Here is an 18,654-nt window from a genome sequence, read left to right as displayed (position 1 = left end):
CCGGACACACCGAACTGGGACACCTTCTGTGTGTTTTTCTACCGCACGGTCAGTGACATGATTATTTCGTTCCGGGTTCACCGTGGGCACTTATTTGATTTGAATGCTCTTTAAACGATGCTGTCTAACTAATTCCGAACCTTAATAATTTAGGAAAACCAGCCATAATTATTAAATAAATGTTAATATTTATGTCCAATATAATTTTGGAGGTTAATAGCAATTGATTATTAAAATGGAAACAATTCCCTCCTCTCCTTTGACAGAAAGAACTACGCTCCTGCACGGCCTGCGGTGAGCCGATATCGGACAAGTTCCTGCTGGACGTCGGAGGCTGCTCGTGGCACTCGGCCTGCCTTCGGTGCTGCATCTGCCACACGCCCCTCGATCACCAGCCATCGTGTTTCCTGCGCGAGCAGCAAATCTACTGCAAAACGGATTACGCCAAGTAAGCCAGAGTTCCCCAACACACCACACACCCGACAGCCAGTCCGAGGGACCATTAATTTGAAGACAATTAGTAGTCGTGTTAGAGGAGGCAAAATCAGCATCTTCGGTGATGATTTTTTAGCAACGTCTGGGATTGGGTTGAAAAAGTCCAGACCGGACAGGAAGCGATGCTCGAACACGAAAACATGGGTCAGCGAATAATGTATGCACCAGCGCTCATCCCAGCCCAACCCGTCATCATCATCGCCGTCAGCAGTGGGCCGACCGCCATGGCGTATTTATGAGCCCAGCCAGCGAGGGACTGGGCCAGCTTCATGCTTTTTCATGCTCAGTTAACTCCCATTAGCTATTCTAATGTAGGCGAGCGTATAAATTGTCGACCCTGTTCGACAAATCTACATCCTTGCCCGAGTCTCCGGCGCTTCCGTTTGTTTGTAGTGTCGATGTTTTCAGAGTTCCACCCTGGACCGGATTTTTCCAGGATGGGCAATTTTGGGCCCCCATTTTTGGCACTGAAAATGCAGATGCTGCAGATCAGACAGCGACGCGTTTGCATTCCCGCCAATCAGCGTGCCCTGGGCGAGAATATTCATTCAAATACGTTGTTTATCGTGCCGGCCGGGAAGTTTAGCATCGAAAATGGGTGAGAACAGAGAACCGAGCGTGATGCAACAATGATAGACAATCAACGGGGGCCAGAAAGACCGCTAGGTAATAAGCAAAATGAAATCCGCTTTCGGGGGGGTGGTAAAGCCTATGATCGCAGTCCGTTGACACCGGACCCTCCGAAGCATCTCGTGCGTGCGAGTTCATTGACGAATTGGCCACATTTCGTGGGCATGCCTTTTGAATGGTACGCAAACCGGTCCGCGAAATGTTTCAGCCCGACCGACCGAGAAACCGGTGCCCCGGGCTCCGGTAGGACCCTGTGCTTTACCGCCACGCACCGTCTCAATGGTTTCGTCGGAACGGAACGAAAGCCCAAAGAACAGCCCGCAACATAATTCAAGCCGCCGTGTGGTTCCGTGTCCCAACACTGGCACTGGCACTTTAATTGCTGCTGCTGCTGCTGCGGAAAACCGTGGCCGCCCGTGGGTCGCAACGCAGTGGGCCATGCAATAAGTTTGCGCTTTAATCAATGCAACAAAACCCGCCACAACCCTCCCCCCGAGAGAGCTGGTTTCCAGCGCGCGAATGGAGAGAAAATAATAAATATCGACATATTTTTTCACGCGCTTCAGGAACGTTTAACATGCAGTACGCATGTAGGTACCGCGCCGATCGGGTTCTGCCGGGAAGCTCCTCCGGTATCCGGGCTACCGTCCCAGAAGGGCAGCAAGAAGACGAAGCAGTCTCGCGAACGGGGCAAGAATCACGAAAATGTGGTACACGCCATGTCTTGGCCACCGCGGACACTCTAGCACCAGTTCTAAACAATCGCCCCACGACGACGGAACCGGCGGCGGACCACGCCGGTAGCGTACTGGCAGCTAATTCCAGAGGCAATAAAATGCATTATCGCACCACCTTTTCGGGGCCTGGCCGGGCGCTTCCCAGAACGCTTCCCGGGCGGGACGACGACGGTTCTGAAAATGTGCACCCGACGGCCGGACGAACAAACCGGACACGGCCAGCAAATCACTTGCTGTGAATTGTAATGAAGAGGATCGCCTCGGAAAGTGGTTTTGTAGCAATTAAAGCGCAACCACGGCACCCACCACGGCCTGGGTGGGTCCTGGGATCCGTGCCCGGGGATCCTTCGAAGCGAAGCGCCCGGAATCGATCCGAATGCCAGCGGGAGCCCCGCCGGGACCGGGAGCAAATTATGCACATAATCTTGAAAATATCTCGAAATTTATCATTCCCGTCTGCCGGCCCGAGCTCCTCCGGTTCCGGTCGTCCTTCGCGCTGACCGATCGAAGGTGCTGACGGGGCCCCGGGGCCCGGAAAGCTGGTTGTTGTCGTGTTCGATCGCGATCAAGATCGCGTTCGTGGCTGTGCGGAGAGATTGCACTATCGGCCACACCACATCTGCTCCGGTCGAACTTTACTGTGGGGGCCGAACCGGTACCCACCGAACCCCTGGCAGGGAGCGTGTCAAACGGAAGCCAGGCTCTCGGGTCGGGTCGAACGTCCTACGAGCGTGCGCGCGCGCGTACGACGACGGCGCAATCAATAAAGATGTGAAATCGGCCCCGTCCCGATAGAGGGGTAATCTCGGAACGCCATCGCACGGATCAGGTTTTCTACCGTGGGGCCGAGTGGGTGCTCATGCGCATGCACGCAATTTTTGGGGCAAATGTCCGGGCTTGATCATCGAGCTCGCATTAAAATAATATTTTTGTAACATAGTTTTAGTACACCTTCATCGGTTTTTATTCACTTTTGTGCCATGGTTTTGGCATTGAATGAATTGAATTAATAAAATCAATTGCTTAAATACCGGCAGCATTATTGTTTGCTTCGTTTATCATCTTTGCACGACATTTAACAAACCCGTTCAACGGGATAATTAATATTGTTGTTTACTTTACTTTTCAAATTTGACTTTCAACTTCCGTCGTTTTGCTGCCTTTCGCCCTCCTGACGGCTTCTGCATCCTTGAATGTCCTTGTGGCCCGCACACACTGGCCCGATCCCTGACCGGGTGCATTAAAAACGCGCAAAACGGTAAACAGAAGCCGCAATCGAAATGCGCAAACAACGAAAGTGCATAAAAATAATCATTAATTTTAATGCTCACCGTCGCCCACAGCAGCAGCAAAGGTCGCGGACCAGAAAGCGGACAAACTTTTGTGCCCCCGTTTTTCGGAACGGTTTCCTCCGTGTTTTTTTTTCCATCCTCCATCCTGGCTGGTTGGATTTGGATTGGGTTCAGTTCATTTATTTGCCTTCGCAAACACGAGCATAAAAAGCTCGTAAAGCCGATCCCGGGCGAGGCTGTTCGGTTTCGGTGGGAACGGGAGAAAAATGGTGCCACCTTTGCGGGCTTTCGGGCGACAAGACGTGAGCCACTGATCAAATTTGTCCCGTGCTCACCGGATTGATTCACTGTTCACCGTAAACTGGACTGGATTCTTGGGCGGCTGCCCTGTCCCTTCGTTTACGAGAGAGCGAAGGCCTCCGACGACAGTCATGCAAATGAGGTGAAAATTTGCCATCTACAAAGTGATGTTCTGCACGCGAAGCACGCGACCGCCGGTGCGCGGCGTCATCCTTGGCGTCTCCGGGGCGATCGCTATCGCGCCACATAATTAATGGCTGTCATAATACGGAACAACACAGTGGGCAAATTGAGAGGACTCGCCACCACCAAGTGTCCACACGTGGCTCCACACGACCGCAGTTCTGATTTTGATCGTGAAACTGCTTGGAGCTTTCGTCCCCTCGAGCTGTCCATGTTACTTTTTATTTCCTCAATATTTGTTGGTTAGCGGTAGTGAATGCCTTTAATTTTTTATAAAAAGTGTCTTATTGAAATGCATTAAAATGGTAAAGATTATTTGATCCCTTCACAATTTGATTCCTTGCAGGACGTTCGGCACGAAGTGTGCACGGTGCAGCCGCACGATCAGTGCCACCGATTGGGTGCGACGCGCTCGCGATCTTATTTTCCACCTAGCCTGCTTTGCCTGTGATAGCTGTGGGCGCCAGTTGTCCACCGGCGAACAGTTCGCCCTCGTAGATGATAAGGTACTGTGCAAGACGCACTACTCGGAGATGTTCGACTGCGGCACCTCGAGCGATGGTACGTGTGATGGCGCTCAACTGATGCTCCCCTGTTACCGCTTTTGACCTCGGTTGTCTTGGTTTTCCCGTTCCTGCAGACGGATGTGAAGCGGATGGCTACCAGAAGAACAGCAAGACCAAGCGCGTCCGGACCACGTTCACCGAGGAGCAGCTGCAGATACTGCAGGCTAACTTCAACATCGACAGCAATCCGGACGGGCAGGATCTGGAGCGGATCGCGTCGGTGACCGGGCTGAGTAAGCGCGTCACACAAGTTTGGTTCCAAAATTCACGCGCTCGCCAGAAGAAGCACGTTCAAGGTACGGTCCGGAGTGACCACAATCTGAGTACTGACCCACCTGACTTCTGCAAACGGCCTCCGATTCCTGTTCACAGTTCCTAGAGACGGCGAAATCAACCCATTCGCCAGGCACATCAACCTGCAGCTTTCGTACACCTTCCAGCACTCGAACGTGGGGCACAGTCCGCTGCATCTCGGAGGAGGACTCGGAGGGCCCCCTTACGGTGGTGGAGGTGCTGGTAGTAACAACAGCAGCTTCGGTAGTAGCCACCACCACAATAACAATAGTAGCAACATAAACAACAATCACTCTTCGAAGTCATCGGTCTACAGCACGCAAGGTAGCTCCTTCCGACTCGGTTCGATTGCATTTTTCTAACCCCATTGCCAAACCCATTTCAGATTCTTCCCTAGACGAGCTGTCGGAGGACTCCGCCATCCACTGTATGCAGAGCGAAGCGTAGCGTAGGGTGTCCAGCGCAGGATCCGGCGCATTGTTGAACAGTATTAATTTATTGCAGCACCGAACGCGTTAGGGACACGTGGTTTGTTTGAAATTGTTTTACGGTTCGTTTTATTTTCTCCTGCCCGGCAGTTGGCATAAGGTTTCACAACGTAGCGTCAGCCCCGTAGTAGTAGTAGTTAGTGTCGTGGCCTTATGTCGAAAGCGGTTCGTTTCAAACGTAACGTGAAATAAAAAACGGAAAATATTTATTTAACACAACACATCGCCCGTGCGCTGGTGTTTGATTAGCATTTCGGGTATTCTAAATATCGCGATCGCGATTAGTAGATCAATACGGGCCTAGTAAAGCTTCCGCTTCAAGTCAGGTACGTATCGGGCCTCGCACGCAACAATGGATCAAAGGGTGTATAAATGCGGCGAGGCGGACTCTTGGAATGGACAGTCCGTGAAGTAAACTTAACCGGTGAGCACTAACAGGCGAGCTATACTATGGAATCGGTTCGTCAAGAAATATCCGAACGCCACGGCCACGAGGCTAGCGCAATGAACGTTTACAAGAAGCAGCACGCCATCATGGGGATAGGATTTCCTCCACCGGAACTGCTGCGGGAGTGCTGTGAAGCGTTCGATATAGCGACAGCGCACCGAATGGTAAGCTTGGAGTGATTAAAACCCCAGAATATTTCAAAATGTGATCCCGATTGAGATTGCTCTAGCAGTTTGGCAATTGCTTGTGGTGGACCCCTCGTGGCGGCTGTTGCGCTTATCGCTACGCAACGCAGATCACACGTCAGTTCTGCGTAGCTCGTTGTAAACAAAGCCTCGCACAAACGCTATGCAGCAGTTGAAAAGGAAGGACACGAAACAAACAATCCAACACTACCAGTACCAGGAAGCATTAGTACATTAGCGAGCACATCCCTGTACAAAGCGCGCCCTAATAGACCCGCGAGTGTTGAACCGTTGCCAAGAGACCTTCACGATGGAAAGCGTTCGCCGGGAAGTGCCCATGAACCATCTGTTCGATGGTGGTGCACTGAATGTGTACGATCAGAAAATTGCTAACTTGTCTGCGGGCGCCCCGGGACCGGATCTGTTGCAGGGCAGTGCGAAACTTATTTGTCAGGCCACGGAAGTGCGTACGGTGAGTATGGGTCACAGACCAGTTTGGGGAAAAATACGGCGCATCACATGGCACGCGGTGATCGTACAGCGAGATAAGCTGGATGCTGCTCTAGCTAGATGACGAAGCGGTTTCAAAGTTCTTATCTCTGGTCTTTATTGGTCAAAAGTTAAGTCTTAAAAATAGATTAGCTGGGACGATTCTCCTAACCATCCTAACGGCGGTAACGGTAGCGCTTGAAGTGGAACCAGAGCTGGAAAATGTTGTTCTGGAACTGGCAACGGAAGCCGCGCTTGTAGCTGAACTCCCACTCGCGGTTAACGATTTTAAACGCAATATCCTCGTACGGTGGCCCGGCGTGGAAGCGCAACGTGGCAAAGTCCCCGTTGTCGGAGCACGGCGTCAGGAAGTACTGCGGGGTGGTGTTTTTGTTGATCAGATCCGGGTAGAAGATGTTAAACTTATAACCCTGCACGATCTTCGGCGGCGGATTGTCCATATCGTAGTGCGTCTGGTTGTACTTGTTCCACTCGAAGCCCGTGTGCACGCGATTAAAGTAGCGAGGCTTCCGGGGCCGATACTTGTCCGACCAGAGGTACACGTGCGAATCGACACGCGTTTCCACCGAGAACTCGGCCTCATCGTTGTCCATACCGCGCCGAGCTTCCTTACGCAGCAGCATCTCTTCGCGCGAGTACAGTTCCTCCTCCTGATTGATGCCGAGCACCTTCTGCCGCAGCAGGTCCAGTACTTCCTCATCCTTGTCCTCGCTGATGACTTCGCTACCCGCTTCGAGGTCGGATGCATTTACGTACTTCGGTTCGTAGCCTCCCTTCCTGTACATCTCGAAGCACTCACTGAGCAGATCGTTTTCGATGCTTTCGGCCGATTTGGCAACAACCGCCTCCGACTCCGACTGGGCAGCACTATCCGCGGACGATTCGTCTCCCGCTTCGGCAGCCCTCGAGCCCATCCCCGACGGTCCGGCCTCCTCGTCGTCCGTCTGGGCTTCCTTCTTAACCTGCACTTCCTGTTCCTTCTTGAGCAGCTCCAGTTTGCTGCGCAGGTTGTCCTGGTGTCTATCGCGAAGTCTGGCCCTCGCCATGTGTGCCTTCAGCTGCGACAGTAAGCTCTCCCAGTACCCGATATCAAGCCCATCCTGCTGGCTGTTGATTTTGTCCTCAATCTTTTTCTTCAGCTCCTCCAGCTGGAAGGCCGTCTTGCCCCGAAAGATCTGCGTCACGTCCTTGGCGACACTCTGGTGGATGCCTTCACGGCGCCCCGTGGCCACTCGTTGCTTTTCCGCTTCCACCTTCCGCAGTTTGTGTATCTCGTCGTCCACGATGATGGTCAAGTCGGTCCAAAAGTCCAAGTTTTTGCCCTTCTCCAGCTCGTTGTACACCTTAATGTCGACCAGTAGGTCCTCCAAATCGTCCAGACTGAGCCCATTCAAATACGTGTACGGTTCGTGCATCTGCATCTCGATCGATTCCTCCAGATTCTGCTCGGAAATGTACTGCGCCAGCAGATCGATGGGTTTGGCGCGCCCGTCGTGAATGCGGATTTTGCTGCGGAGCTTCGCCTGGTCAAGGTGGAAACTCTCCTCCTGCCGCTGCCACTCCTCGAACTGGGCCGCTTCTTTCGACCGCTGCATCAAGTACATGTCGTCTTCACGCTGCTGTTGCAGATGCTCACGCTCCATACGACGCTTTTTGATCTTTTCCAGCTCGATCATGTTGTCGAGCTGCGTTTTGCGATTCATCGACTCCAACTCGCGGCGCGAAATGTCCTTCATGCCCTGCTTCTCGAGTTTTTTCTTCCACACGAACGGTGCAGTCTTTTCCGTCGGTTCACCCCACATTGTGCCGGTGGGAAAGCGGGCTGTGCAGTGAAAAACCAAGAATAAACACTGATTAAACACGGAAAAGTGGCTGCTTTTCCCGAAAACTACTCTTTATTTAGTCCCTCAACTCTCGCGACTGTAAAATGTAAACAACCATTCAGCAAACGTCTCGGATGACAGCTGCATGCTTCGCGTGTTGACATGTAGGTGGCGCTCAGGCTGCTCCCAAAATTGTCCTTTTTGAATCAACCGTTATTGGTTTTGTTGTAGTTAATTCCATCACTGTTTAATTACATTCATTACAGAAATATGAGCTAGAAAACAATTCCTACCTCTTTCAATACGGACCAGCCATTGGAACGTTGGAATTTCGCGAGACACTTGCCTCGTTCCTGAATGAGGGCTACCACAGCGAGGTAAACAAGTAAGTGATTTAATCTGTTATGCGCTACACAACCCGTCCAGGTACTCAAGCCGGGGCTTATCATCGATCAGGTCCGATCTGGTTCAAACCAGCGGTGCTACGAGTGGGCTGCACCTGATACTGTCTACGCTAGTCGATCTGGCCGGTGTCGTATTCGTCGATGAATACACCTACATGATTGCGTTAGACGTTATTGGCCAGTTTAGCACATTGAAAATAGTTTCCTGTAAGTACTATCTTATCTGTGACCTTGCCAAAAAGCAGCGATTCGATCGAACGTCTCGTAACCGTTCGTTTGCCCTTCCCGGAGATTAGTGCCCCTAGAAAAGGATGGACCTAATATGGCGGTGCTCGAGGAGCTGATCGAGCAGCATCGGTTCGAGCCGACGGCGGGAAAGCTGTTCTGGGGCATCTACTACACCATACCGACCTTCCACAACCCGACGGGAATCGTGTTTTCCGCGGGTGAGTGAATCACATGGCACCACACACCGCGCCAGGCAGCGCCGGTAACGGCTTTCCTGGTTGCTGATAAGCCATCGCAAGACCCCTTTCCTATTTAGGAAATAATCGTTCCGCTTGCCCTCGCACAGAGAAATGCCAACGGCTGATAACGCTGGCCCGCAAAAGTGATATCTTGATTGCCTGCGACGATGTCTACAATTTATTGCACTACACCAACCCGGAGGCGCCACCCCCGAAACGCCTGTTTGCGTACGACATCGAGGGACTGGGAAAAATCGATGGTTGGTGTGGAAATGTCATTTCGAACGGGACGTTTTCGAAAATCCTCTCCCCCGGCATCCGCCTGGGATGGATGGAATGTCCTCCGCGGTGCGTCGAAACTTTTCGCAAAAGGTACGAACGGAGAACTGGCCGAATAATTAATTGTTGCTAACTCTTCCACGTTGCTGCTTTCCAGCGGAGTGCTGCAGAGTGGAGGGGCTGCCAACAGTTACACCGGTGGCATAGTGACCACAATGATCCAGCAGGGGTTAGCCCAACGACAGCTAAAGCTCTACAGTCGTCGCTACGCCGAACGCCTGCAAGCAATGCTCGAAACTCTCGAAGCTAACCTACCCAAGGAGTGCAGCTTCTTCAAGCCGCAGGGAGGGTACTTCGTATGGGTCCGCTTCCCAGATTACGTGGATTGTGTGAAGTTCAACCAGTTCAGCATGGAGAAACATCGAGTGGCCGGCGTTCCCGGTACCCGGTTCTCCAGGACAGGTGGAGGACGAAATTTCATACGCCTCACTTTTGCCTTCCACGCGCCCGACTATCTCCGGCAAAGTGTGGCCACCTTCTGTGCGGCCGCCCGGGAATACATGAGTACCGTTCAGGAGTAGTATTTACACCAAGCTTTACGAATAAAACAGCTTGAGAACATATTAGAAAACAAGCAAACGGCAAGCTTCATGTGGACTTTCGGAAACTGGAGACTGGCGTCAGTTCTCTTCCGTGTTTTAGACCACCGCGGACCGCATGTTGATTGCTCTCGGGTGTAAATAATATCGTTTTATTTAAATAATTGATAGCGCTGATGCTATTCAAAGGCGCAGGAACGTGTTTGAAATGGCCGTCTTCATGGCGCGATCTCACGTGTCGGGCGCACGCATGCTCCTACGGCGCGCGAACAAGCGCAAAGAAGTGCAATGTCAATATTCTTGTGTGTGGGGCCGGACACATGGCCGGTGATTGTGATGCATTGGGCGCAATTATCGTTAAGCGTCCGGCCGGCCGATCTCCCGTCACCATTAACGACACTCTTGCACCGGGAATTGCATCGCGTTATCGTACTTTTTTTTCGGAATTCGTTTAACGAAGAACCGTTGGGCGCAGAACTAATGCACTACGGGTTAATAATGTTCCTTAGTTCGCCCCAAAATCACAATTAAATTTCCCCATTCGTCTAGAATATCGTCGCGAGGCGTGGAGTTGTTGTCCGCTTCGGGCGGCCTCCCCACGAACTATAAATAACCGGACAAAGACGCGGCATAAGACTGTTGTGTACTTCTCTCTTCCTTTGGCGTCGAAAATATGTCAATTTTAATTACGCATAGCGGCACAATTTGCGTAGCATCGATCATGGGAAAGAACGCTCCTGACGATGGCCGATCTCCGGCGAGTCTGTAACCCGGTACCCTAAGGTCCTATTGTTCCGCACGTGACTCTTTCTATTATTAGATTTTTACCTTTCCATGGTCAAGGCAGTTCAACCCCCGTTCGGTTCTTTGTCCACACACGCGAAGGTTGGAAAACGAAGATGCTTCGTTTCTCTAGATTTCATCATCTTTTAGCAGTTTAGGTGCCCCCCGCAAAAAAGAAAACGGCACCAGCAATCGATTGTCTGAATCTCTTCTGGCCACGCGCTCATACGCCGAAAAAGACGGCGCATATGGAACTGCGAATTTCACAACCCACGACGTCCGGCCGGAGCGGGGGGGCTCCATCGGTACACGGTCGGAACCCACCAATTGGTCGCGATCCTGTATCTTATCGGTGGAATGCTTCGCTGATTCCGCGTACCCGGGCGCGTATTCTGCGTCTCCCCCGGCACGACGCACCTGTGTACGCGACGACCGAAATTGCGTTGATAAGCCGCACAACCGTATCGGCTGTCTGTCTGGCAACAGGCCAACCCGCCCGCTGACCGGTAAACGAAAAACCAAACACCCGGACCACCTTCCTTCCCGTCTAGGACACAGGCTACCCCCTAAACCTCCCCTGAGTTGGGGGCCTCTTTGTTGGTTGAGACTCGCGCGAAAAAAAGGAACACATCAGCCCCACGAATCTGGCCGGCTTGATGGCCGGCCCCACACCAATACACTGTGGCATCCGCCTCTCTCGGAGCGGTTGTTGATATGTTTGTTTTGCGCCGAACCACGGCGAGCGATACGCAACGGCCTCGCGGCACGGCGCGGCGTTCGCGAAAATGGATGCCCCTTTTCTACTCGCGTATTTGTGTGTGGTCGCGGACGGGGTTCGCGCAAACCGTGGAATCAGTCGTTCGGTACAGCTGCGCCGGAACAGTTCGTTCCCCGCGCGAGAGACGGATCACGCTAGACGGAATAACGTGGTGAAAAACGAGTAAAGGCGTAGAGAACATAGACTTATCGTGACCTTAGTCCGCGCCACCAAGCCCCAACCTGAGACGGTCTTGGAAAGGGTAGCGAAACCTTCACACCCGGTCAATGTGAAGGAAACGGACGGAAGAAGCTACGAAGAGAACTACGACGTCGTCGGACGGGCAGGTCAAAGGTCGCCACCACGACGGTGCCGCGATCGCACATAAGCAATGGACGTCGTCTGCCGATCGTCGAGTGCGCGAAGAAAAGGTGACCGCCGGTGGCGAACGTAGGGAGGCGAGTGAAAATGAAACCGTGAGCGGGGATGTAAAGACCCGAACAAGCTCTCGACGGACGGTCTGCTCCAAGTCTGATTGCGGCTGGACCGCGAAACGTAGATTAAAGGCGCCACCCCCCCGGGTCCACCTAGCTACGTAACTGTGGCCGCAGAGTGTGCGTGTGTTTTTCCAGGCAGACAGAGAGAGCGAGAGAGTGAGAGAGTGAGAGACTGTATCCGGGAGCGGGCAGTGTTCGCGCCCTTACCTCCCCACACCTGTGGTGGCCGGAGCGCCGATCGCGAAGTACAGATCGCGTCAACGATCGTAAGGGATCTCGCCGCCAGCATACTTTTCAGCATCCGCACATCGCATTAGAGAGAAGCACATACTCGCGCAGGTGCGCCAGTTCGGTGGTGACTCGGTCACTCGGTAAGCAAATTACCGTGACCGCTGACGTCACGTCCGTTCGTGCACCACCACCACGCCATTTCAGTCTTTGGGCCCCCTGGTGGTGCCTATTTGACGAGTAAATAAAAAGCGCATCTCAGGGAACATCAGCACCGCATCGGAAGAGAGGTATGTTCGGGATTGGACTGTGGCAGAATCTGACTCCCTACTCGGGGAAACGCAAAAAAGGGCTCAGGTTTGGCCACCGAAGCGTGCGCCAGCATGTAAGGCGGAGTAGTAATTGCACGTTGCCACCCTTGTTGCCTCGTGCCATCATCTGTCGATTTTGATGCTTCAGTGGCTTCGGCACTCCGCTCCGCTCGGTTCGATAATCATTAAAAGCCTTATCGTCCAAAAGCAACCAGAAGAGCGGACCGTGCGAGACACAAGCCTCTAATCAACGAGGTTTTATTTCGCATTTGCTGTGTTTGATCCTTCACTCGTGGGTCTTATGTTCGTATTTCGTTGCGGGCCATATCTTGTAGCCGTAGTGCCTGTGCAACCGTTCCGTTCTGTATCGATGCCGATATACGGCCGCGTTTCTGACCAGAACGGGCAGATTACCGCGAAATCTTATCGCCCGCGACACGGCGTGTAGAACTAATCCTGGCGTGGTGTCGAACCCGAATCCGAGATAAGTGTTACGATTAATTTCGAAGTTCCGAATCGTACGCAGCGATCGGTTTTATTACATCACGCAAACGCGGGAGCGTTAAGCAAACAGTGGGGGCCAACATTAAAAAAATGGCACATTTCGTGATATAAACCCATCGCACACTGAAGCACTGAAGCACTTCCGGCACAAACACTGGGCCAAAAATAAAACTCAAACACAGGAAAGAACGGGGACAAGAGCTCCCGGCGCAAAAAAGAAAAACCAATCCCTTTTTTGCCCTCCAATGCTTTGTGTTGCCTCTCGCTTTTTACGCGGCAAGATTTACGATGTGGGCAAAAAAGAAACGCCGCGCAAGGTGCTCATGCGTGCCGCGCGAGATCGCCGCGTACCTGTTGACAAATGATGATGAGCTGTCATAAAAAATAATAGCAAATCGCGAGGGGGCCCTCGACGATCATTTGCGATCCCCTCGGTCGCGATGCGGTTGTTCTGGCCCAATGCGTTTGGCTTTTAATCATGGTTCCGCCCAACCTACTTCTCCAACGTGACACCAGATGGGCGCTAATCGACGGGCTCGCTTGTCGGCCGGCATTCCTGTGGCCAGTTCCAACTTTACCAACGGCACCGGATGATAATTTTCGCGCTACAGATGGATCCCTCAAGGGTCACGTTTCTGATCGTTTAGGGACCTCATTAACACGATTTATCAATTGATGGAGAACTGCCAGATTGAAGCCCTTGTTGGTGATCATTTTCCACAGGCTAACCTAACGAACAGAAAATATGTAGCTCTGACTGAGGGGTGTTCCTAATTCAGACCCTAAGACAGACGACAAACCGCTAGGCTAGTATCTTATCTTGAATTGCTCATTTTTCACATACCCCCTGGTCGGACCCACCCGGAGCCCTGTCGAAGATCGAAGTCAAAGTCCCAAAACTTGACGCCAGTAAAGGGGGTGAGGGAGCCGTTTAACGTGATTACCGTGGCCAATTGCAGACCCCAGCTAACAAGGCCGTCGCCACGCGCGACCGTCCGCCGGGGGAGGGTTCGAGTTCAGGTTCAATGTGAAGACTTGTGGCTTCTTCCAATGTCCCCCTCGCTGCAGCACGATATGTAGACGATGCTATAGGCTGATTAGTCGCAAACGGTGGTCAGAGAGCACCGGCCAGGGCGCACACAAAACGTGACGATAGCGCTGCCTCTGCTATATAGTTGTATTCGCGCACCAATCATGTCCGGGGCGTGATGATCTTCCGCGCGATCGATCGCACGAGGGAGCCTGGGCCGGCAGCGTGGCGAGCATGATTGACTATGCTTCCCTCGCCAGTGGTGGCCATCGCCAGGACTTTGATGAAAATTTATTGGATTGTTTTTGATGCACGGCCCACGGCACACAGTCAGTGACCAGGGGGGGGGTTAGAAGGTAACATGCGCACGGGCCACCGAAACGACGCTCGCAATTCATTGGTCGTAATTGACGCCATTTGCATATTTGTGGCCTCGGGTTTAGAATTTTTTCGGACTTTAGGCTTTCCGTAATGCGATTGTCCCGAATGCAGTTACGGTTCGGGCCGGAACGTTACGTTACGGGTTCAGATTCTGCTAGGGTCTCTCGCCCGCACCGATGATCTCCGGTTTACTGATGGCATTTATTCTTTTTTATACAGCGCCCGATATAATCCGCGTGGCCTCGACACACGACGAAGATGTTGAACAGCGAAACGGGCGAGATGGAGTACGAGTCCGGAGGGGCGTACCGGGACCGGGAGCGTATCTACCTGGACAAGGAAACGGGCGAAGTGAGCAGCTACCGGGCGGAACCGGACGCAAGGCGTCCCCGGTCCAAGTTCCTCGTGCCGAAGCAGTACCTGCGCAACCAGTGCGGCATTGTGGCGCGCAAACCGGTGGCCTCGGCGGCGGCACCGAGCGTGGCCTGCGCGTCCATGGCCTGCCGGCAAAAGATGATTCCGATGACGAAGGAGGTACCTGTCAAATGAACTTCCCATCACAACCCCAAAAACCCACTCTACTATCCTAGGCTTATAGACTGCGGGAAGTGGTGAAAAACTATGGCCACACTGGCGCAGGCAGAAGAGGTATTAGAAGCACGAGTTTGTTTTTACGTTCACTGTTTCGTTCCGTAGCAGTAGCTCTCTAACCGAAGCGAAAAGATTGGTCCAAGACTGTGCGTGAACTGATACGAATGTGTGCATGTATGGCTGTGATCGTGTCGTGTGATCGTGCTTAACCCGTAACAAGAAGAAGGCTGACTACTAACTAAAGCAATGCCCCGTGTGCCACACTGTGTAACGTTTCTTTTTCGTCCTCGTTCTGTCTTCCAGGAGGTCACGGTCGGCTACAAATGTAGCGCCCATCTGCTCTACCTTCTGCCGCTGTTCTTCATGACGCCGAAGCTGTTCGCGCTGCTCATTTCCTTCGTGGAAGTCATGCTGCACATGTGGGCACACCGGAAGAACGGGGCCGGCGGCCGCCGCCAGGACGTGTACTACCGCAGCCCGATGCACGTGGTGACGCGCAACTTCTGCGAAGTCTGCCGCCACGAGCAGCTGATGGGCCGCGTCGGCAAGCTGCAGGACGGCCGGATGAAGCAGATGCAGAACTACTTCCGGAAGGTTACCCGAAACATGGCCTGAAGCGCACTTCGGTTGGGGAGCGCAACGCGTTAACGCTGCTGATAGGTTGCGCCTGGATCCTGGACCTGGATCGGTCGTGCGCAGCTTTCGGCATTGAATAAACCGTGCTACAATGAGGGCTCTGTCCGTACTGTTAGCTTGTATTAAAGTTTGTGCACATTGGGTACATTGATTAGCTTGTCGTTATCAACCATTCGTACATTAAACATAGAGCGTGTGCCTCAACAGAGTGCCTCCGCGATGCAGGTTTCATCGTTCAAAGGGACAACGTCTGAAATGTCTTCTGAAAGAATAGAACAATAGCGTTTGAGTTTCGCCTTCGGGACAACCGTTCAATTTGGTACCGTACCATCCTCCACGATGTACTGCTCGGGGTCGAATGGCTGTACCTCCATCCCGTCGATGTCTTGAGCCGTCTGGTTCCGTTCCGACACGCTTGCATCTGCAGCGCCAGGTTGGTTCGCCTGGGCGGTTTTGCTATCGGTAGTGCACCGTTTCCTACGTTTGGCTCGGGTCAACTGCCGACACGAGTGCTTCTTCAGCATACTGGCCTTCAAGTAGACATTGCCACAGCTGGGACACTTGTGACATCCCATCTTGGCCTGCTTCAGTTCTGGCTCGTGCTTGCGCAACATGTGGCCGTCCCGGTTGGTTTTCTGCGAGAACATGGCATCGCAGAAATCGCACCGAAACGGTTTCTCGCCCGTGTGCACCGTCATATGCTTCTGCAGCAAACTTTTGTAGGGAAAGTTGGCGCAACAGTAGCTGCAGGTGTACACTGTGGGGTGGTTTTTGCGCATGTGCTTGCGCATTCCTGACTGGAACTTGAAGGACACATCACAAACCGGGCACCACCAGAAACCGTCCTCCTGACGCACCTCCAATTTCTCATCGGTGAGCTTATTGATCACGACCACGTTTTCATTGTGCACGATCGTGTTTAAACATTCGCGCACCGTCGTCTCGTGCCGGTGCGCCACTCGGACGTGCTGGTACAGCTTGGTCACGTCGGAGAACCGCTCCTGGCACGCGTGACACTCATACGGAAAGTGCCGTAGGTGCATTTTCAGGTGCACCTTCAGTGCGCTGAAGCGAAGAAACTTTAGCCCACAGGCCGCACACTCGTGGCGTCGTTCTGGTTGTTCGCCAGTGTGGACTGACATGTGCGCTTTGAGGTTGTTTTTTTGCGAAAATCTACAACAAACACATTTAAGAAAGGCTGGTCAATAATGGTTTCGGGTGGTGTTGCTGCTCAGGGTGTACCTTCTCTCACAAACATCGCATACGTGAGGTTTCTCACCGTTGTGTACGAGTTCGTGCTTCGTAAGCGAACTTTGGAAGGGAAATCCTTTGCCGCAGTCGGCACAAAAGTGACGCTAGAAATGGTGAAGCAAACGGTGATAATGGGTGCTACTACATTCCTTACATTTACCGATACTCACATTAACTCGCTTGGGGCGGTTACGGGGTGGTGGGGTTCGCATTCTCCAACTATTCCCTTGGACGGACACCTCGTCCAGTGCCTCGATGGAATCGTACTCTTGCGATGAAAGGGATATCCCATCTTCATGGACTGAACTTGCCAAGTACTCCGTCCGACAGGTCGATTCCTCGTCGGAGCTGCTCGGTATGTGCGAAGCGGACACAGCAGCTTCACCGGTGTCTTCCTCCGTAGCGCTGTGCACATCTGCCTCCACTTTTATGACCGTACCCTCGATCTGCGCTTCCACATCGTCACAGCCATCGCGCACCGGTGCACTGGCGTCTTCGACTTCCTCCGCAACCGCGGACAGCGTGTCCGTCTTCGTGTCGTCCGATGAGGGATCCATTTTAAGGAAGTAGATGTTACCGTTTGCCGACAATATTCCAATCTCTTCCTCCGCTTCCTGTTCTTCCTCATCCGGATCATTGTTCGTTGCTGAATCCGACACTTGGTTCACTTCGGGACTGTCCCAGTCAAGGGGCGGTACTTTCGGTTCTTGCAACATTACCAAGTACCCATCGTCGGTGGCTGCTGGAAGCGCAATGTCCATCAGAGGCGGGTCATCGTGTTCGTTGTCGTCTTTTTCGCTTTGCAGCGCCGAAAAGATCGTGGGAATGGCATCCGGCCGCAGGAACCGGAAGTTGAACCGCGGGTGAATGGCGAAACAATGCTGCTGAAAGTGGTTGCTGCATATTTTCACGTCCCCGTCCATGAGGGCCTGCATCTGGTCGGGTTCGTGTACATCCAACGCATCCAGCCATTGCTGGCGCAGGGTGGCAGTGTTTGGAAAGCTACGAGAAACACAATGACAATGCTGTTGGCTAACGCCACAAGTGGTTGCGCCCGGGAGCCATACCTGACGAAAAACACGGACGTGTGGCTCACAATCTCGTCGTCCGTTTCACAGCCGACAATGCAGCACCTCATTTGGCTGGCTGGTTGGGGTTCACGTGACAAAAACACTCAATAACGAAACCAATATCGGATCAATGTTTTTATGATTAAAGAGGAACGAGACGTTTGAGGATTTGTTTCGTTTCTTTTCGTTTTGTTGCGTTTTGTTTTCATCACTGACAGTTCCCCCTCCGAAAGTGCCCAATGTCGATATGTCAAAGAAAAGTCGACATAGAGCTGCCCTCGGTTTGGTCGACCATTCAATTTCCCTTTAATGCTGAAAATTGCCGTTTTCTTTCACCGATCTGAAAAATAAACACTCCGAAACCATTGCCACATGTTTATCTAATCGGGCGCTTTATTTAATTGTTCACATTCTGCACAAAACGGAACATTAGATTACGATCACCGTTAGGTGCTTCCGTCATATAGATCAATCTTTTCCGAGGACGGTAAATCCCATCATTGTACGTGTCCGTACGTGCCCTTGTGTAGTTGATGCAACGAATACTCATCGATAAGCAATTTACGCTTCACCGATGTGGAATATATTCATTAGCATGCTGTGCGCTCATCCTTCTTTGAAGCGCAGGCACCCAAATTTGGCACCTTGTAATGGAAGCAACTGTATGCAAGTGAGCAAAAAAGTTTTGAATAAATCCAAAGACAACGATCATGTGATACGTGCCGGAGCTAGAAATGCAAGCGGACCAACTGACGCAACTGGAGGCTTCACTCGGAACAGGAAGCCAATCCGGTTCCGATCGCGGTTCCGATACTTTCTCGCCGGTCTTGTTGACCGCACCGTCCACCCCTTGTCTAGCAAACTTTGACTGGCGTGTGGACTGCCCACGGCCAGGCCGTACGGTAACGAGCAAAG

The 18,654-nt window shown here is 52.5% G+C and overlaps 5 protein-coding genes across 5 annotated transcripts in view; 3 read left to right on the top strand and 2 right to left on the bottom strand.

The window, feature by feature from the left end:
- The window catches only part of LOC131215212 (LIM/homeobox protein Awh-like), an 18,136-nt gene extending 13,192 nt beyond the window's left edge, over positions 1–4,944 (top strand). Inside the window, exons 2-6 of the mRNA XM_058209603.1 lie at positions 267–448; positions 3,984–4,198; positions 4,278–4,499; positions 4,576–4,821; positions 4,883–4,944. Of these exons, the coding sequence (XP_058065586.1) occupies positions 267–448; positions 3,984–4,198; positions 4,278–4,499; positions 4,576–4,821; positions 4,883–4,944 (927 nt within the window). The remainder of the gene's footprint in view (positions 1–266; positions 449–3,983; positions 4,199–4,277; positions 4,500–4,575; positions 4,822–4,882) is intronic.
- A 964-nt stretch (positions 4,945–5,908) lies between these two features.
- Positions 5,909–9,682, top strand: LOC131215759 (2-aminoadipate transaminase). The gene is made up of 6 exons (XM_058210155.1): positions 5,909–6,090; positions 8,218–8,336; positions 8,408–8,562; positions 8,652–8,801; positions 8,930–9,194; positions 9,259–9,682. Exons 1-6 carry the CDS (start codon positions 5,929–5,931, stop codon positions 9,680–9,682), a joined length of 1,275 nt encoding a protein of 424 aa, XP_058066138.1. The 5' UTR covers positions 5,909–5,928.
- LOC131208912 (splicing factor Cactin) lies at positions 6,267–8,016 on the bottom strand. Its single transcript, XM_058201854.1, has one exon. The coding sequence runs from the start codon at positions 7,928–7,930 to the stop codon at positions 6,284–6,286; it is 1,647 nt and encodes a 548-aa protein (XP_058057837.1). The 5' UTR covers positions 7,931–8,016; the 3' UTR covers positions 6,267–6,283.
- Positions 9,683–11,355: 1,673 nt separating the features above from the next.
- On the top strand, positions 11,356–15,631 carry LOC131215441 (uncharacterized). Its single transcript, XM_058209834.1, has 3 exons — positions 11,356–12,255; positions 14,411–14,725; positions 15,086–15,631. The coding sequence occupies exons 2-3, from the start codon at positions 14,450–14,452 to the stop codon at positions 15,395–15,397; spliced, it is 588 nt and encodes a 195-aa protein (XP_058065817.1). The 5' UTR covers positions 11,356–12,255; positions 14,411–14,449; the 3' UTR covers positions 15,398–15,631.
- Positions 15,096–17,920, bottom strand: LOC131215452 (zinc finger protein 583-like). Its single transcript, XM_058209845.1, has 5 exons — positions 17,737–17,920; positions 16,840–17,671; positions 16,661–16,773; positions 15,747–16,591; positions 15,096–15,680 (listed from the first exon to the last, which is right to left on the bottom strand). Exons 1-5 carry the CDS (start codon positions 17,805–17,807, stop codon positions 15,619–15,621), a joined length of 1,923 nt encoding a protein of 640 aa, XP_058065828.1. The 5' UTR covers positions 17,808–17,920; the 3' UTR covers positions 15,096–15,618.
- Between the last annotated feature and the right edge of the window lie 734 nt (positions 17,921–18,654).

Source organism: Anopheles bellator, chromosome 1 (assembly GCF_943735745.2).
Source record: "Anopheles bellator chromosome 1, idAnoBellAS_SP24_06.2, whole genome shotgun sequence".
Taxonomy (NCBI): domain Eukaryota; kingdom Metazoa; phylum Arthropoda; class Insecta; order Diptera; family Culicidae; genus Anopheles; species Anopheles bellator.
Note: the sequence above shows the minus strand (reverse complement) of the source record. Positions and strands in the feature narration are given on the sequence as shown.